A 19,782-nucleotide genomic window follows, 5' to 3' on the forward strand; every position below is an offset into this window, starting at 1 on the left:
TAGAAAATTCGAATTTTAATGCTTTTGACCCTGTCATTTTAGTTCTGAGAGTTTATTCCAATAGTATTATCAGAGAGCAACTTAGAGATATACTTAGGAGGAAAATTTTATTATAAAATTGCATAAGATAACACATTTGGAAATTACTGAACTTAATAAAATACATTCTAATCCATCCATGAAATTCAACATTAGGCAGGGGCACCTGGGTGGCTCAGTCAGTTGGGCGTCCGACTTCGGCTCAGGTCATCTTCTCACAGTTCGTGGTTTGAGCCCCGCGTCGGGCTCTGTGCTGACAGCTCAGAGCCTGGAGCCTGTTCGGATTCTGTGTCTTCCTCTCTCTGGCCCTCCCCCACTCACACTGTCTCACTCCCTCTCTCAAAAATAAACATTAAAAATTTTTTTTTAATTCAGTATTAGGCAGCCATCAAATGTGGAAGCAATCTCTGGCAGAGACAGTCAAAGGGACCCAATATCTGCTTTTCCCCATTTCTTAAGAGAAACTCCCAGGGTTTTTTTGCTAGGAATTTGACACATGGAATAAATACTTCATTTCTCAACCTCTGCGCAGCTGTGAGTTACTTTGGACCCAGTGGTGGTTCTTGGTTTATAGGAAGAGAAGACTTCCTGAAAGGGTGGGGGCCTGTGTCTGCTGGTTCTTCCTCTTTCTTGCTGACTAGGCTGCACTTTTTTTGACCTTCAGAGGTGTAGCTCCAACAGCTGGAGATGTGACCTTCAGAATATAAGGGGCTGAGTGAAAAGGGACAGGAAGGAGACTCTACCCAGCCCCCAGTCAGCCCTTGATCGCCTTCCCCCACCCTCTTAAGCTTAGGCTATGTATATTACTGATGCTTCACATCTCCCTTTAATCCTAGATGGTAATTTTGAATCAACACAAGTACAGGTCATAGAGTATCTTACACAGTTAGCTTTCTAAATTCATCTGTGAGTTTGTGTATGTAGAGAGAGAGGAAGTAAGACCACAGGATGGAAGAGAGAGAACATAAATCATTTCATGGAACTTGATTTTCACTTCCCTCTTTGTCACTTTCAGTTCTAAAGGGATATTTTTACATAATCTCCTTGTTCTCAAGATTCAAACAAAATAAAGGTTTTTTTTGTTTTTTTGTTTTTGTTTTTTTTTTAGTGATTATACACATTGGCTTTCATCTATAGTTTGAAAGTTAATGAGTATACAGATGCAGATATGTATGGGTACTTTTTTTAAAAAAATCAACATTTTGATAATAAAAACATACTACTAAGAAATAAATTCACACTCGCCTTTGTATATGTTTTTAGGAGAACTCATAAGTGAACTCAGGGACAAAGATTTTTCACATTCTAGGAATCAAAAAAAAAAATACTACTTGTAGTTCATTTAAAAATATTATCAAAATATCCTATGGCCAAGTTAGAAATGAGTCAAAATAAATGAGAATTCAGTCTATAATGTAAATGTCCCAAGTCAAATGTTAGTAATAGTCTTCCAAATGGAGAGTATGTGAATGATCCTTTATAACAGAGAAGAGTTTATCCCGAGAATATGATCTTTGCCTAATACCAGGACACCTATTAATGTAATCACTTATTCATTAAATACTTTTTAAATGTTTTTGTATACTTAAACTTTGTTTTGCAATGAAAATGTTTTACCCTTACAATAACGTGAGAAAACAAACATAATTTTTTAAAAATGTAGTAAGTACTAACTCAGCAACAATATGACATTGATTTTCACTTGGCCTTGGTTGAAGGTGGGCATTTGGGAAGTTTCGTATAAAAATATTCACGAGCAGACATTGCCCTTTTAAAGTAGTAGGTTCGTCGAGTACATAATGGCCCAGTTTCCCTGGAAAAGTAGAGAGAAGGAAACATAAGGAAAGGGGTTATAGGAGGTAAGGCATAAACAGAACTGATGCCTACCATGAGTTGTGCCTTCACAAAAGGGCTATGGGCCTGTCACCCCCAGAGGGGGAGGTCCGCACTAGGGTCTCATTGCCTCGGTGCACACCCAGCAGCCTCCAACTGACACTGTGGTACAGGCAGTCCTCATCACAAACACAGGAGGAATGAAACTCAGCCAAACTGACTTCCCTGGGAGGACGCCTCACGCCAGCTGTATATGAACATCCAGTTTTTTTGTGCAAGCTTCGGAACTAAATATCTTCCATTCAGTAGGTAGGTCCTTGAGAGACATTAAGACTGGAGGGAAACATTAGACTTATAATTTCTTATAATTTCATATGAAACCAGGGTTTTCCCAAGGGTCATTAAGAACATGGGGACGATGGGAATGCAAGCTGGTGCAGCCACTCTGGAAAACAGTATGGAGGTTCTTCAAAAAATTAAAGATAGAACTACCCTATGACCCAGCAATTGCGCTACTAGGCATTTATCCAAGGGATACAGGTGTGCTGTTTCGAAGGGACACGTGCACCCCCATGTTTATAGTAGCACTGTCGACAATAGCCAAGTATGGAAAGAGCCCAGATGTCCATCGGTGGATGAATGGATAAAGAAGATGTGGTGTATATGTATACAATGGAGTATTACTCGGCAATCAAAAAGCATGAAATCTTGCCATTTGCAACTACATGGGATGGAACTGGAGGGTATTATGCTAAGTGACATTGGTCAGTCCGAGAAAGACAAATATCATATGACTTCACTCATATGAGGACTTTAAGAGACAAAACAGATGAACAGAAGGGAAAGGAAGCAAAAATAATATAAAAACAGGGAGGGGGACAAAGCATAAGAGACTCTTAAATATGATGAACAAACAGAGGATTACCGGAGGGGGTGTGGGAGGGGGGGTGGGCTAAATGGGTAAGGGGGCATTAAGGAATCTACTCCTGAAATCATGGTCGCACTATATGCTAACTAATTTGGATGTAAATTAAAAAAAAAATTAAGAATTATGTTGAAAAAAAAAAGAACATGGGGACAGGACAGTACTAGGCAGCTACACCCTGTCACTGTCCTCCATTCTGTCTGTATTTGACACACAGGCTCTGAGCAGGGAGCTCCCAAGTCCACTTCTTGGAATCATTTACCTGAGATGCTGTGTATGAGTTTTAATTCCCAGGGAAGAGGTAGAAATATCGTGTCATGGAGAGTCTCTCAATCGTGGGCATCTGGGTAATTATATTTGGAGTCTCAAATGAATATTGAACCTAAGGCAGGAAAGAAAATCTTTAGATACTTCCTAAAAGGGAAATCTGGACTTCTCTCTCAGGAGTCACAGAATTTGTGGTATGTTTTAAGGCTGTGGCCAGGGGGGTATACACAGAAGAAACGTTTAGCTTTTCCTTGGCTATAGTACATCCATGCATGATGGAGTATCCTCAAGCATTTTCTGAATAAACAAGGCCATCAGAATCAGAAAAACTCACACTGGTTCCGTGCAATATTTCCCCAAAACCTCCTCTTTAAACAAACGTGGAGTACAGGAAGGAATGCCAAGATGGCCTAAGAGCTTTCAGGATTCCCCACCCACCCACCAAAAAAAATTGAGAATGGTTGGACAGTGATTACATTGAAAAAAACAGAAGACCTGTACCTTTCGGAAAATCTCCTCCAAATGATGACAACAAGAATACATTTTGAAGTAGCGGATAAGATGGGAGATGAAGACAGAGCCATCTGTGTTCAGTCTCCAGGAAACGTTATCTGCAAAGAAAAGGTATTAAAATACTGGCAGATGTGGCCTTTGTGTTGTGTGTGGAAGACTCTTAGAGTCAGAGCTTTTGGGCATAGTTTGATTTTAGTGCTTTGGAGGAGAGAGAAAGGCAAAGCTGGGACCTCCAGTGTCCCCAGGAGGCCCAGAGAGAACCGTCGTGGACTCTCAGCCATCAACCCTGTTCACGCTCTTAGAGCCAAAGTTACCTGCCTCGGACTGCAAGTAGTGGAAAAGAAACTAATTCCTGTCGTGCCATTCTGGACCTCCTCTTCGTCTGTTCTGTTTTCTCCTGGAATATTTTGCTCGTTTTTTATCGTGACCATCTCTTGAGCTACCACTTTTCGTGACCATTGCAGTGTGATCAAATCTCTCCCATCGTCAAAAAGCTAATAGTCTGATGGTCACTTTATCTGCAGCTCCCTTCCTGTTCCTTCCTCCTTTTAATGGTTGCATTCCTCAGGTTTGTCTCTCCCCACCGTCTTCACATCCTCCGAGCCCTAGCCCGCTCACCCGTCTGCTGTCTCCCCCCACCACCCTGACTTTACCAAGTCACTTTCCTCAAGGCCATTCATGGCCTCCACGTCATTCAATCTCATGGTCACTCGCTGAGTTTCACCTGATCTCTCTCATTTAAATCCGAAACTGGCCATAAGTCCAGTGGAGGCTTTCTTGGTCACACTGACCACACATACATACCCTTACTTTTCTTTCTTATGCCCTGATAGGAAACTTCCTGAGCCCAACTTACAAATACTCTGCCTCCCAGCTTGACCTCTACCATCCACAAGCCTCAGCTTTGGGATCTCGTCTCCGTCTGTTCTCTGCTCCTGTATAATTTCATCTATTTTTAGACTACGAGATATAATTCTCAGCCACCACCTCCCGAATCCTGGTGCCATTCTCTTTTCTGAGGTACACAGCTTTGTAACTCTGTTTCATCTGGAAATATGCCAAAGGCATCTCACACTTTCTGGCAGGATTCCCGTTTTAATGAACGCACCATGACCATCCCTTGAGTCCTCTGTGTCATCCCTTCTTACTCACCTGCCACATCCTCCCAACACTGGGTCCTAGACATTTTATACACTAATTCCTTCTGGATTCAACAGCTGTGTCTTCCCGAGACTGCCGTTACCAGCCGTGGCCAGTAACCCTGCAGTAGCGTTTTAACCCGCCTCCTGTATTTCCTGCTGTACTGTAATCCATTCCCCACAGAATCCCCGGAGTAGTTTTATAAAAATGATAATCTTACCATTTCATTGCTTAAGTTTCACCAAAACTTCCTATTACTATTAGTATAAAGTAATATTAGTAATAAAGTACGTAAACAGAAAAGATCAAATCCTTCCCGAACCTATGAGGCCCCAAATCGCATGACCCCTCCTGACCTCTCCAACCTCCCTCTCAGCACTGAGCCCCAGCTCTGTGCTCCAGATATACTGGCCCAGTTTTCCAGGCTCCTTTCTTTCCCAGGTCCTCTGTGCTTTTTCTGTCTGGAATGTTCCTCGCTTACCCTTGACATAGTTAACTCCTTCATCTTTCAACACATTATTCCTCAAAACACTTAGCACAGTCAAGAGACAGTCAGTATCTACTTGTGAGACGTGGGTGTATATTTTCCCCTGAGTTAACCTCTGCCTCTCTGCTCCGACCATATGCTCCGTGAGGTTCAGTAAGCACATCTGCCTCACTTGTGGATCCTACACCGTGTGCTCACTCTACCTTAGCAGGTCATTACGTGTGCAAAAATGAATGCAAGAACTTTACATGTTACACTTCATTTCCTTAAGTAAGTTAAAGAGTCTCTTAGATACATACCAGCCCATATATGCCTTCTTAACTTCCTTTAATTGCTAAAAGTACAGAGCTCTTCTTTCAAATAAAGTTTTATTTAAACTCCAGTATGTAAAACAAAGAGAAGTATGACTGTTCCAGGTACGGAGTGGGTGTTCCCTGCATAGCCTTTTCCTGTCAGACGACACTCAGAGGGTCCTCCAGTCCCTTGCTGCTCATGTGTGGCCATGGGCGGACAGCACTAGCCTCACCACAGGGTGTTTTGAAAGGCACCATCTCGCCACCCCCCCAGACCCACTGAATCAGAACCCTGCCTGTAATATCGTTCCAAAGGGATGTCTGTGCACATCGCAGTTGGTAATCACTGCAGTAGAGGACTTATAACGGTGGCTTTGTAAACAAGATTCTTGAAATTGCCCTGGTTCTCTAAATCACCCCAATGTCATGGGTGACTGTTAAATAGATTTTCTGCAGGTTTGACCACGATCAGCTCGGTATATCTTGTGTTTCTATTTCCTACTTTGTCTTTGCTGCCAACGGAGGATTTTCAGTCTTGGCTGCATGATGCTGAAGTCAGGCATTTGAATATTAACTAATTTTTTTTAGATTAGAGTCAAATAATAATGTAAGAGGTTCTGGAATGTGTGAAGAAAGTACTACAGTTTTACTGATTACCTGTTTAATTGCTAGCAGGTGATGAGGTGGGCCAAATCATGTGCCATTGCTGTCTGGACAAACAAAAACAACTCTGATTTATAGTTAGACTGTTGTAACACTGGATCCTCATAAAACTCTGGTTTATTTTGAATGTTTCCTCCAAAATGAAGACTTCTAGCTTTCTAGTTATAAAAAACTCCGTATTTTTAATCTATTCTCTGCCTAAAATCTATCATGAAGGAAGAGATGTTTTTCAATCAGCAATCACATAGGATCACAGCCAGGCCTGTGATCTGGAAACTAACAGGAGATCGAGAAGCTTCTCTCTGAAGTCACTTACGTGGAGTCGAAGATTTGAAAGCGATGAAGTCCTTCTCCACATGGGTCTTTTGTACGGCATCACTGAAGATGTAGGGTGCTGAGGGCTGGTTTTCCGGCCATGCACAGGCTTCTCCCACATCTGTCACCCAGACGGCCCCGTTGCCTTCTGGGAGAGACACGCTTGTCTTACAAAAGATGTTACAGACACAGACACACAAAATGTCTCTTAACCCTTATACCTTTACTTCAATACATTTCCATCTGGAATTTATTAAAAATGCCAGTATCTTTCTGATAGAAAAATTGCCTCACTGACTGGGAACTACACAGAGGCCACTTAAGTTTAGTAGAACCTAGTCCCAGATGATCGGGACACGTGCTGTTATTCTAGTGCACTTAACACTTGTTCAACGACGATACAGGCTTCATATCTTTCTGGAGCAGGTCCAAGTGCCGTTCTACAGTGTGGTTTCTCTCCCTCAGCCCTGGGAAGGCGAAGGCTGGACACCAGGCTAATCACAGAAAAAAGCGGACGGCCACCCCCTGCGTCCCCCAGCTCCAACTCACTGCCTCGGCAGGCCTGCATGATGATGACCTTCGGTTTGTCTTTTAGGTTCCTGCAGTTGCGATTGTTGAAAATCTGGAAGATGGTGTCGTCGTGAAGGACATCTGGCTCTTCCTCCCTGTGCTTTGTCCCACAGATCCCGTCCAGGATGCCGTGTGACATGAACACGAGGAACGTGCTGTCTGAGAAGCGGTGCTCTGGGCGGGTGGCAAAGTGCTTCAGCTCGACCTTCATTTCCTGAAAGAGTTTCCAGACTTACCACCTGGGAGCTGTCTGTGTCTACTTTGTGCTCACACAGTACATGGACTTTACACGCACACACGCAAGAGGGAGAGAGAGACAGCAGAAATGGAGTGATCAGACGATTTGGACAGAGTGGAATTGTACGAGAAATTACGTTCTGACATACAGCCAGAAAGCTGGATGTATAGAATGGAAAAGCGGGGTTTTTTCATACAGCGTGTAGACCGGTGGTGTTCAGTAGATCCTTAGACTGAGGGAGACGCTAGGAGGTGGAGTACAGGGAGGGACACGTGAGGTGACGGGTCTCCTGCCAAAGGCTTCGCTTTTCACAACTGTGTTACAGGCTGCAGTTGCCCTGGGTTTTCATTAAACAAAGAGTGAGACAGAGACAGAGACGGAGGGACTGTTTCCACTGGCGTAGAGACGTGAACAGATTCCTTGCTAGGTTTAAAATGGTTTGTCTAAAGCCTCCCGTGGTATTTTTTTGGACGAAGCCAAAATCACAACTTCTTCTGTGTATGTATGTGTGCAAAACTTGTTTTGTTTTGTTTTTTAACCGCCTACTTGGCTTCACATTCAGACACACGATACTGAAATTATAAAGGCCTCAGAGTGGTGTCTCACATAGAGTATCAAGTGATGGGTGTCTCCCAAACTGAGAGCATTAGCAAGAGCCAGCCTGTTTAGTGAACTACTGCCATCTAGGTCTTGGCCTTCAGAGTGTACGTCGGGAGAGGCTGGGGTGCAGGATGCCTATTCTAGAGAAATGCAGTTTCTGTAACGTGCGCTCCGTTCTGACAGCCGCCAAGGAAGAAGTCCAGGAAGGAGATGAAAGGAGGGACACTCATCCCAACTCATCCCACTCTCTGGGGCCATTACCTGAGCGGTGAGATTTTCCTTTATAACCACTGAATATCCAAGGTTCTCCAGCAGATCTCGCATCCCCGAAATGTCCTTTTCACAGCCTTCTCGCTCAGAAAGATAATCGAATGTTCTATTGCAAATGATGAGAGCCAGGCGCATTCGGCTCTTCTTCTCCATCACTGGATAGATCTGCAGTTAACCGACACAGAGTGAGTTGCACCCAGCCTCCCACTTTTGCCTCCAAATCCTATGCAAAATAGGCCCTTACAATTAGAGATTGGATGGCTGGAGGACTTGGGGATGGAACTAGGGATTCATGAACAAGGCACCAGACTAAAAACGTGTAGTAGTTCTGAGTACACGCTCCGGAAACCTTGCTTCGGTTCACTGGTGGCGAGGAGTTTAAAGTATGTTTGAGGACGGGATGAAACAGACAGGAAATCTGATGTAAGGGCCCCTTAATTAGATAACATGATTGAATAGCATCCTGTGCCTTTGGGGCTGATCCTAAGGCATCTGTAGCAAGAACTGAAATTTCCAGTGAGTTCCGTGTTGTTTGAGTGGACAACCTTGTGTGCCCCTATTCCAAAGTATATTACCTCATGTGCCATTATTGTCTTTGGTTCCTTAAAATGGATACAAGGACAAAGCTTCAGCACATTGATTTGGGAAGCCTGGGTTACCTGAAATACTACAAGAGAAAAAATTACTCATTAAGGAGTAGCACCCACTGTCTGGCAGTCATGAGGATCTTTTCACCGGGCTCTCATTCTTAGGAAATGCTCACCGCCATCCCTTCAAAAGGCTTAATAAAACAACAACAAAAAAATCATTTTGTATTACAAATGGCAAAAAGAGAAATCTTCATACTACCATCTTTCTTTCTGCTTCTTACTGACCCCACGGGCAACTTTTGTTTTTGTCAGTGGCCATGGCATTGAGTAACCTTTCAATCCCCGTGCGTTAGTCTCACACAGACACAGTACCTAAGATTTGGAAGGAAGCCTAATGTTCATGCGGCCTGGTCAAGTGATTATTCAGTTATTTAACTCCACTAAAATATCCCTACTGTGCACATTGTTACCACCAGTGCAGTGTCTCCACTAACAGAGACCCTGCAGGATTCTAAAGCATTTTGACCAATTCTGAGGATCCTGGAGTGTGAGCTTTCAAAGCACTGGTGTATATAGTTCCTGCATTGGAACCATCAAGACAAATGTCTCCTTCCTTTTCCCATGAAAGCTCACTAATACTTCGACGGCTTCTCTCCTCGTGTTTCGATCACTTTATGTAAATGTGCCCCTAAAAACTATGATAATAATAGCTCTTAATTGTGCTTGCTGTATGGTAGGCTTCATTAGGACAGGGAAGATGTGTTTAATCTCTGTATTTCCTATGCCTAGAATGATTATCTGGCACAGCTCCCAGGCATCTTTCCCTTTTCTTGTTGTAGTTTTCCCGTAGGGAAACAAGCCTTCCGGCCCTTCCAGTATTGCTGGGTAAGAACAGTTTCATCTTCCGAACCAACAGGTCTGTTCGTTTTCCCGCACGTCTGCCCACCTTCTGCCCTTCCCCTCCTGCGACAAAGGACAGCACATTCTTCCTCCTGGCTTAGGGTAGAGACTGTACTTACGTTCCCGCTCGATTTCCTCTCACCTGCGAGAACTGTGCTCGGGTGATTCCTCGTCCCCGTCTTCTGCATCATGTGTACCCCTTCTTGCCCCTGCTGTGCTCTCCCTGCTGGCGTATCACATGCCTTGATATCCCTTTATCTGTTACGCACTCTGCCCCTGCGCTTGGTGTCCCATCCAGCTATTGTGTTTCCCCGCTCTGCTTCTCAGTACAGTTCGTTAAAGGTGGCATCTCTTTTCGCTATTTTCATGTCTCATTCTCTTTTCTTCATGCGGTAGACACTGACTGTCATTTTCAACACTTAAATGCTTGAGATTGAGGTCACCACTGGCCATCTGTTGCTTCTTGAGCATTCAAACGTGGTCGAGCACACCTTCCTCCTTGAGCAGGGTTCTCCAGGCTTCAGAGGCTCTGCGTGCGGTAACCGTCCTCTCTCAAGCTGGATGCCCTTCGCCAGCCTTGTGCTTCCTCCACGCCTCCCAGAGTTGGGTCTTTCTACATTGGACCCTCTAAGATGTTCTGTCAGCATCTCTCCCCAGGTGGCCTCTTCCAGACACGTCATCCTAAATACTGTCTACATGCTGCTGAATCCTGAGATTTACTCCCGTGCCTGGTCCCCCTGTGAACAACGCGGCTGAATCTACCTGTGTATTCAACCTGTACCCTTGGATGTGATCCAGGCAACAAAGTAAATGTGTAGAGAGAAGGACTCCTGATATTTGCCCACTCCTACAAATAGGTTTTTCCTCAGATTTCTCTCTACTACAAGTTTTTTGCTATCTCAGTTCCTCACACCCTTCACCTAGTTGCCTACCCAAAACACAGAATCATCCTTGGTTCCTCCTCTTCCTTATTTAGCCCACAGCCAGTCCAGGATAGTTTTTGTTGACTCTCCATCCCAGAGAGCTCCAGATTTGACTATCTGAGATCTTCCCTACCATGACACCAGCTGAAAGCTATGATCTCTTAACTGAAACATTTGAACATATTTGACCTTTCTGATGCTATGCTGGTTTATCACTCCTCCACCTAAAAACTTCTAAGGGCCTTTCTATTGCAAATACAATCCCGATACTTTCCCACTTTCTAAAAGGCTCTAAATAGTATGGTAGCTCCAAGCTGAGATCCTAACAGCTCCTTCTACCACGTCCCTCCTAATCTCCTACTGTCCCATCAGATTGATCTTAGGACACGGCAAGACCATTTCTGACTGAGAGCTCTTGGGATTGTTTCCTTCTTCCCTGCAAGGCCTTGGCCTCAGAGTATGACACATCCCATCCCAACTGGTCACACTGTCCCGAATATCACGTCAGATGAGTTCTCATAGCTCTTCATCCTGGCCCACATGCCTCGCCTCTTTTCTCTTCTCCATCCCCCGAATTACGCTTGCATTTTGGTCATTCTTACTATATAAATACCTTCACTGCACTGTAAACTGCATAAAAGCAGGATCTTTATCTCGCTTCCTGCTATAAACACAGTGATTAGAACAGCATATATAGGTTTTTAGCTAATATATGCATATATACGTACGGATATATGAATAGATAAGACAGTGAATAAAGATGGCAAAACGTTTATGCCTTTGTAAGCTTGTCCAGAACTTCTGAAAACATGCTAATCAAAACACAACAGCGCTATCACTCCTTTCTAGGCACTACGATTCTCGAATGTGGTTCAGTAAGTCATCAGTTTCTTTAGTGATCACACGGTATGTGTGACAGGTCCTGTTGTGCTTTTTTTAACGTGTCTTTTTTAACCACTTCCTTCTTCTGTTTGTGCAGTTGTTAGTTGATCTCTCTTTGACGTTTTATGCATCTTTATAGATGTTATTAATCTCCTTTAAAAATGTGAGACTCAGAAAAAAAATGAGTCTCAGAAAAGTTAAGATAATTCTACCAGGGAACATGGTTAGTCAGCGGCAGTGATGGGCACAGTGCAGAGATGGCTTGTGTTTTATTCCAGCTCTCTTTCTGTTGCCCAGTAGGGGCCTTTCTGTCTGCCTCAGCTCATGTAGTGTCACCACATGTCCATGGTGCTGCCTCTCGTAGGAGAACCTATGCCTACGACCCCCAGTTCTCCCCAGCTCATGATCTTCACCTTCACTTCCCGATTCTCAGAAGATGGAGAGCAGGGATATAAGTGTTGACCTTGCTTGTCACCGGGGGGGAAAGTGAGGAAGTTAGAAATAACCCAGAGTTTCTGAACCTATCTCAGTGGTCTTTCCCCTGTACTGTAGGGCCTTACCCTTAGTGAGGTTTGAGGGTTCACATGAGCCAGCAGGTTTGGTGTCTTCTACTATTGGGGGATCCATTTCCTGGGATGACTCAGCATTTTCCTCTTCTTCATTTTCTTCACTTTCTTCACTTTCATCTTCATATTCTGGAGTAGAATGAATGAGAAGTTAAATATCCTTGCTCTTCTCTGTAGATCATTTGCAGAGATGGTAACTGAAAACTCAGGTTTCCTAACTCTTTACTGCAGGGCCTGAGGACACCCCTAGAAGTTTTTGTCATCACATGAGATTTGAGGGCACTTACCTGTCGAAGAGGAATATGACCCGCTGTTGTCAGAGTCATAATTCTCAATTTCATCAAGAATTTCTGAAATAATCGAAAAGAAGATTTGTTAGCAGACCTAAGTTTCTAGAACCTCCATACTCGAAACTCTTTCCCTCGCGATCACAAGTAAAGGACTCTGTTCAGCGTGCGCCTTCCCTATGAAGCATGGGAATTTGGCTCGTTTTCTAAGCTCCAGCTTTGCTTCTTAAGGCCTGTGACTTTATGCCAAGTGAAGGAGGAGGCAGAGGTTCCGTGAAACAACGAAGGGCTCATTATGCTCCTGCTCATGTGATTTCAGGAATAATCAAATTCTTTAATCACAGTTTTCTGCAATGGCATTTTTCGTTCTGAGGAAGGGAAGTGCACATCTCTGTAAAGTTAGTCTTTGAGTAACGACAGAATAATCCCAGAAGGATGTTGCAGGCTTTGAGAATATCCTCATGTGTATATTATACTGTAGAGAGGGACAGCAAACCGTGGCCTACAGGCCAAACTCCATCCACACCAGTGTTGGCCAATAAAGCTTTATTGGAACACACTCACGCTCACTTTGTACTTATTGTCTGTTGCTAATTTTATGCCACAGCATCAGATTGGAGTTACTGTGACAGAGAACGTTTGGTCGTAAATGCTTAAAATGGTGACGCTTGACCCTTCATAGGAAAAGTGTGCCTCCCACACTTCAAAGACATATTGATGCGCCACGGGCCCTTACGTTCCCTCTGTACTCCTTTAACAAGGACCGATCTAGGTGCTCAGAGATTTATTCCTTGGGCTAAGCCACACGTGAGCAGACGATGGTGGATTTTTTGTTTCTATGGAACATTTCACATCTGGGGATAGGTCTCGAGTCCACAGCGTATGGCCAGTGTCCCACAGACTGGCTAAAGGCTGTCCCAGAATTTCCTAGAGCCCGAGCACCATTTACGCACTGAACAGACGTTAACTCAGCACCTATTATGTGTCAGGGCTCGTTTCCAGGAGCTCGGGCTACCTTCTGGACAAAGCCGACACAGATCTATGCCTCATGGAGTTTATGTGTTAGCGGGGGAGACACGGCAGTGACTGAGAGAGGTTATGGAATGATTGAAGGTGACAGATGCTGAAGAGAAAAGAAAAGGTGCAGCAGTATAAAGTGATTGCAGATGCTGGCAGAGGGTCTGGGGCGGACCGGGACATTTTACAGTCTTAAGTATGATAGGCAGAGAGGGGACTAGACATGTGGATAGGTGATTCTCCACTTGCAAATAGAAATAACACAGAAACAGGGGCGCCTGGGTGGCGCAGTCGGTTAAGCGTCCGACTTCAGCCAGGTCACGATCTCGTGGTCCGTGAGTTCGAGCCCCGCGTCAGGCTCTGGGCTGATGGCTGGGAGCCTGGAGCCTGTTTCCGATTCTGTGTCTCCCTCTCTCTCTGCCCCTCCCCCGTTCATGCTCTGTCTCTCTGTCCCAAAAAAATAAATAAACGTTGAAAAAAAAATTTATAAAAAAAAAAAAAGAAATAACACAGAAGCAGCATAAGGAGCGCAGGTAACCAATGAGTTACCTGTCCCTTGACCCAAGATACTCACCTAAAGCCAGCTCGCCTTTGGGACCGAAGATACTTTTCACTAACATTTTTCCTACTATTCCCGATTTCTCATTGAGACCATCAATCAGGCCTTCAGTCTTATCCACGATGAGGTCCACTCTTTTCCCTAATGCACGTAACTCTTGCTTTGTTAACACCTTCTTTCCCTTCAAGTCCTCAATAAAGTCGTTCACCCTATTGCCGGCCATCCCCGTTTTGTCGTAGGGCCGGACCTTGGGGTGATGTCTTGTCTGTGAGAACAATAGGGTTTTAGGTATGGACAGACTTTAGATATTGGATTCTAGGCCCATGGGTCTCAAATTTTAACATGCAACAGAATCTGGGAGCTCGGTAAATAGAACTTCCTCATTCCCAGACATCTGATCTCCATGATCAGGGTGGAGTGTGTTATTTTCATTTCTCCCAACGTCTCAGATCATGGCAAATCCCCTTGCCCAATGACCACACTTAGAGTAGCACCAGTCGCCTTCAAGATTCTGCTCTTTTACAGGTGGAGAAAGTGAGGCTCACAGAGAGAAAGCAGCCTCACTAACTAGCTTGGTGATGGCTGACTCAGTTCTGTCTTGGTGTCACCTATGATCTCTTTACTTCCTGTCACTTTTATCACTACTCATTTAAAAACCTGCCATCATCAATAGTGTACCAGTAAAGCACGGACATATTAGCATCTAGGAAAGGACCCCTGTTTGTGTTCCGAGGAAGGGCTGCAGGGTGACTCTGGCCTCAGAGACTGAGAGAACACAGTGTGGCTCGTTTGGTCCCTGCTGTTCATGAGAGGTCACACAGGGAGCAGAAGCATGGAGGAAATGAAATGCCCCATGGACGGCCCCTCACCCTGCTGAGGACACTCGTAAAACGGGTAAGAACTCTCAGCGTGAGTTCACAGAAAGGGCTAAAATCGCAGCAAAGTGTTAAGAAGGTAGCTCCAGATTTTTTTTACATCTCCTTCCTTTTCCTAGAAGGTCTAACTTCTTGCCTAAAATACTTCGTCTGCTCGCCTACCTGCCTCCGTGCCCTGAGCCCCAATCCCTTACATCCCCAGGGTACCTCGCGAGTCCCCCTTGTGTCCCCCACTCCTCGTCCTCCTGTAATTCCCTCAAACACGGCCATAAACGATGGAAAACTGGAGCCACTCACCGGCTGTTGCTGCTGAGGCTCTCTGGGCAGGAAAAGGAGTGAAAGTGAAAGCAGCCTTCTATCTCTGCTCTCAATGGATTGGCTGCTATTACCCAAATCTAAACGGGAAACTACAGCTTTTCAGGTTCCTTTGTCTTTGCAAAGAAAGAATTTGACCCGTCTTCGGATCTATACCTTATTTCCTTTGAAAAACAGGAAGCAAAACCTGGCTTTTCTTTCCTCTGTCTCACAGTTGCTGTGTTCTGTGTTGCAGTGTATTTTTGACACAGTTAATAAGTCAGATAGACCCTCGTTTGTCTCGGTGCCATCTGTCAGCCACCCAATGGCAGAGAGGCCTCCCTGGACGGAGGTCCGCTCCACCCCTGAATGACGTGTGAGTTTGCGTGGTTTAACTGGAGCTGGAAAGTGACACACAGGGGTACTCCCTGTCACTGTTTTTAAAAACCCAGATAAGCGATCTTTTTTCTTCTCTTGTTCCTCATCTGCCCGCTTGTCAGTTCTGGGGAAAATGTGTATATTTCTCTTGGTTGACTCTTTTACTTAAAATTAGAGGTTTTTTTGTTTTTTTTTTTTTAACATGGGTTCGCAATTGCAATTAAGTAACACAGTTTTTATGAAATGAAATAAGATCATCCACCCAAATAGTCTCACACTACAAAGTAACCCCAGTATATGCTTAGCTCGCATCATTGAAAGTTTTGTTCCTGTGCTTGTAAAAAGCACTCAGTGCAATACTGATTTTGTTGATGGCCTGCATCTCCAGTCTCTTTGAACCCTCTGCTCTGACTGGTAGCTCACCTACCACTTGGTCTTGCCGCCATCATGCAGGAAATGGACACCGCAACTCTCTGTGCCCGGGTCTTCAGAGGCATGGCACTCTTCCCCCTCTTGGACACCTGGGCTGGGTTGCTAGAAGATGACAGACGTCACGTGGAGAAGAGCCCAGTGGCCCCGGCAGGCCATTGGAGACCAGCTTCAGGCTTCCAAAGCCAGACGTTTTACTAATACATAAACGATCCCAGAAATGTCAGTAGGTTCCTAGCCTGTGTGCCGGTGATCTCAGACAAATGGAGAATCCCAGAGACCAGAAGGACCACACGGGTGACTGACCCACTGAGTTTTGGGACAGTTTGTTCTTCCCCAATAGATTAACACATTTACCTCTAACTCTTCCCTCATCTTGTCAGTCATTTGCTTTTTTACAGCTTCACAATGTATGACAGATATTTATAAGAATCAACACATTAGGTACTGTCTCAGTTTTTGACGTTAGAAGCATTTCCTAGTGATATTTGCTCCTCTTCCGGAAACCCTTCATTCCTTTGCCTTCCAGATCACAAGCCTGTCTTCGTTCCCCCATGACGTCACTGGCTGCTTTTCTTGGTGAACTTGGCCAGTGACTTCCCATCTCGGGGCCTCCGCTCTGTCTGTCCTCCTTCATTCAGCAGCCTCAGGCAGCAGCTTGGTTTTTGATACCGTTTATACATAGGAGGACAGCACAAAAGTTTCCCCTCCAGCCCATGCCTGCCCCCTGAGTGCCGGGCTCATATAGCCGGTATCCAATGGGCATCTATTTCACTGCCTACCAGATGTCTCCGTGCCCCCAAACCTACCCCCTGTTAGAATGTTTTCCATTTTATTCTTCTAGTGTCCGAGAGTAGAACATTCAAGTCCTACACTCTTTCCCTCATTTTCTCCAGTTCTGTCGGCTTTACCTTCAGGACGCAAGGATTGCCCTCTGCATCTGTCATCCAGATCTGGACTGCCCTCAACTCTGAATTTTTGCCATAGCCTTCCAAGTCCTATTTCTGGGTCTACCTTGGCCTCATCCTTCCCACTTTCATCTCCACCCGGGAGCCAGACTGATCTCGACAAAATGTAACTCTGACCATTTAATTCATTCATCCACTCAACGTTGTCTACAGTTTTCTATCTTAGAGTACAAGTGGAAGGTCTTTTATAGCAATGGCACATTATATAGTCTGGACATGGTGAATTCCTTGATCTCCTGTCCTAACTTTCCACCACTCCTCTTTGTCTGTGGATTTCCAGCCATCATCTCGTTGCTTCTGCTCAAACACGTCAAGCATGTTCCTGTCTCAGCCCATTTCTCCTCGCTTTTCCCTCTGTCTGGAATGTTCTTCCTTCACATGTCCCATGGTGGGCTCCCTCTCTACATCACGTCTACTCTGCTGATAAACTGTGTATTTATTTAGTTTCTATATATTCTCTCCCTGTTCCCTGTTAAAGTACAAGCTCCATAAGGAGAGGAACTTTGTTTTGTTCTCAGTGCCAAATGCCTGCCATACAGTCATTATTGAATATTTGTAGTTTTACTGAGTGAATGGATATTTTATTGATTTTGTGCATTTTAAAAAGTCCTGCCCTTGGTTTATGCACCTTCTTTTTTTTTTATCATCTTTGAATTCACTTTTTAGTTTCATTTTTTAAGATTAATTTCTAGTTAGTTAACATACAGTGCAGTATTGGTTTCAGGTGTAGAAGTCAGTGATTCATCAACATACAGCACCCAGTGCTCATCGCAAGTGCCCTCCTGTTTGTTTTTTTTTTTTAATGTTTGTTTATTTATCTTGGGGGAGAGACAGAGAGCACAAGTGAGGGAAGGGCAGAGAGAAAGTGAGAGAGAGAATGCCAAACAGGTTCTGTCAGCACAGAGCCCCATGCCAGGCTCAAATTTACGAATCGGTAGATCATGACCTGAGCGGAAATGAAGAGTTGGATGGTCAACTGACTGAGCCACCCAGATGCCCCAACAAGTGGCTTCCTAAATGCCCATCACCCATCTAGCCCATCCCCCACCTTCCATCTCAACCCTCAGCTTGTTCTCTGTTGTTAAGAGTCCTTTGTGTTAGGGGGTGACTCAGTGACTCAGTCGGTTGAGCATCAGACTTCGGCTCAGGTCATGATCTCACAGCTCGTGAGTTCACGCCCCGTGTCAGGCTCTGTGCTGACAGCTCAGAGCCTGGAGCCTGCTTCAGATTCTGTGCCTCCCTCTCTCTCTGCCCCAACCCACTCGTATTCTGTGTCTGTCTGTCTCGAAAATAAATAAACATTAAAAAAAATTTTTTTAAGGAAAAAAAGAGTCTCTTGTGTTTGTTTCCTTCTCTTCTCTCTCCCCTCTTCCCATATGTTCATCTCTTGTTTCTTAAATTCCACATATGAGTGAAATCATACACTATTTGTCTCTCTCTGACTGGCTTATTTCACTTAGCATAATACATTCTAGCTCCATCCACATCGTTTCAAATGGCAAGATTTCATTCATTTTGATGGCTGAATAATATTCCAGTGTATACATATACCACATCTTCTTTCTCCACTCATCAGTCAGTGGATATTTGAGCTCTTTCCATAACTTGGCTCTTGTACATAGTGCTGCTATAAACATTTGTGTGCATGTACCCTTTGAATCAGTATTCTTGTATTCTGTGTGTAAATGCCTAATGCAGTTGCCGGATCATAGGGTAGTTCTATTTTTAACTTTTTGAGGAGTGTCCAGACTGTTTTCCAGAGTAGCTGCACCAGTTTGCATTCCCACCACAGTGCAAGAGGGTTCCCTTTCTCCACCTCCTCACCAGCATCCGTTGTTTCTTGTGTTGTTAATTTTATCCATTCCAACAGGTGTGAGGTGGTATCTCGGTGTGGTCTTGATTTGTGTTTCCCTGATGATGAGCGATGTTGAGCATCATTTCATGTGTATACTGGCCATCTGTATGTCTTCTTTGGAAAAGTGTCTATTCATGTTTTCTGCCCATTTCTTACCTGGATCATGTATTTTTTGGGTGTTGAGTTTGGTAAGTTCTATTTAGGTTTTGGATACTAACCCTTTATCAGATATGTCATTTACAAATATGTTCTCCCACTTCACAGACTGCATTGTAATTTTATTGATTGTTTCCTTTGCTATGCAGAAGCTTTTTATCTTGATGAAGTCCCAGTAGTTTATGTTTCTTTTTGTTTCCCTTCATAGAGTTATATATCATGTCTTGATTCCCATTTAGGCAATCTCCATCCTCTTAAAACAAAATTGTTTTCTTAGCGATTCCTATGACTTCACCTTCCAAACAAAGTGTATAAATAACCTATTAAGTTCAATAAAATATGCTATTAGTTTTCTTTGTTGTTCTCTTGGGTTTATAGATTCATTTGGGTGGCAAATTGAAACCTTTATATTTTTTTGTCTTCTAATCAATGGGATTATATATCTCTCACAGTAGTTAAATCTTTTTTATATATATATCACTCAGGGATTTTTTAAAATATATTTTTGCATATATGTCTTGTGACTATTTGTTTAGGATTATCTTCAAGTATCTTATGTTAGTCTCTTCTTATTGCAAAGAGAGGCTTTAAAAAAGCAAACACTTCCTGATTTTCTTTGGAATATAAGAATGCTGTTAAATTTTGTATACTGATTTGAACTCTTGCAAATCCAAGGAGTTTATTATTAATTGGAAGAGATTTTTAATGAATAAAATCATATTTTTCAAAAGCAGTAATGATTTTATTTCTTGTGTTCCATAGTTTTTACTTTTGGCTTAATCGGCTTGGAACTCTAGTGCAAAATTGATTAGAAATCTTTTTTACTTGTATGTTATATAAAGATAATACTCAAATACTTCTGCATAAGAAGGTTACAGATTTTCTCATATTGTTTTTCCTCTATTTCTATTTTATTGGTAGGCTTTTTATTAAATATATGCATTAGATTA

At 43.6% G+C, this 19,782-nt stretch overlaps 1 protein-coding gene across 2 annotated transcripts; it reads right to left on the reverse strand.

Moving 5' to 3' along the window:
* Positions 1–663: 663 nt before the first annotated feature.
* LOC121020796 (caspase-12-like) lies at positions 664–15,315 on the reverse strand. 2 transcript variants are annotated; one of them, XM_040460805.1, is made up of 10 exons: positions 15,050–15,315; positions 13,893–14,142; positions 12,302–12,364; positions 8,729–8,820; positions 8,145–8,318; positions 7,025–7,259; positions 6,477–6,623; positions 3,566–3,675; positions 3,060–3,179; positions 664–2,205 (listed from the first exon to the last, which is right to left on the reverse strand). In XM_040460805.1, the coding sequence occupies exons 2-9, from the start codon at positions 14,098–14,100 to the stop codon at positions 3,081–3,083; spliced, it is 1,128 nt and encodes a 375-aa protein (XP_040316739.1). In that variant the 5' UTR covers positions 14,101–14,142; positions 15,050–15,315; the 3' UTR covers positions 664–2,205; positions 3,060–3,080. The 2 variants fall into 2 exon arrangements, with proteins under 2 accessions (XP_040316739.1, XP_040316738.1); XM_040460804.1 differs by having other exon boundaries at positions 664–1,852; positions 15,050–15,310.
* Positions 15,316–19,782: the final 4,467 nt, after the last annotated feature.

This window comes from Herpailurus yagouaroundi, unplaced genomic scaffold, assembly GCF_014898765.1.
Source record: "Herpailurus yagouaroundi ecotype Mexico unplaced genomic scaffold, PumYag 251, whole genome shotgun sequence".
NCBI lineage: Eukaryota > Metazoa > Chordata > Mammalia > Carnivora > Felidae > Herpailurus > Herpailurus yagouaroundi.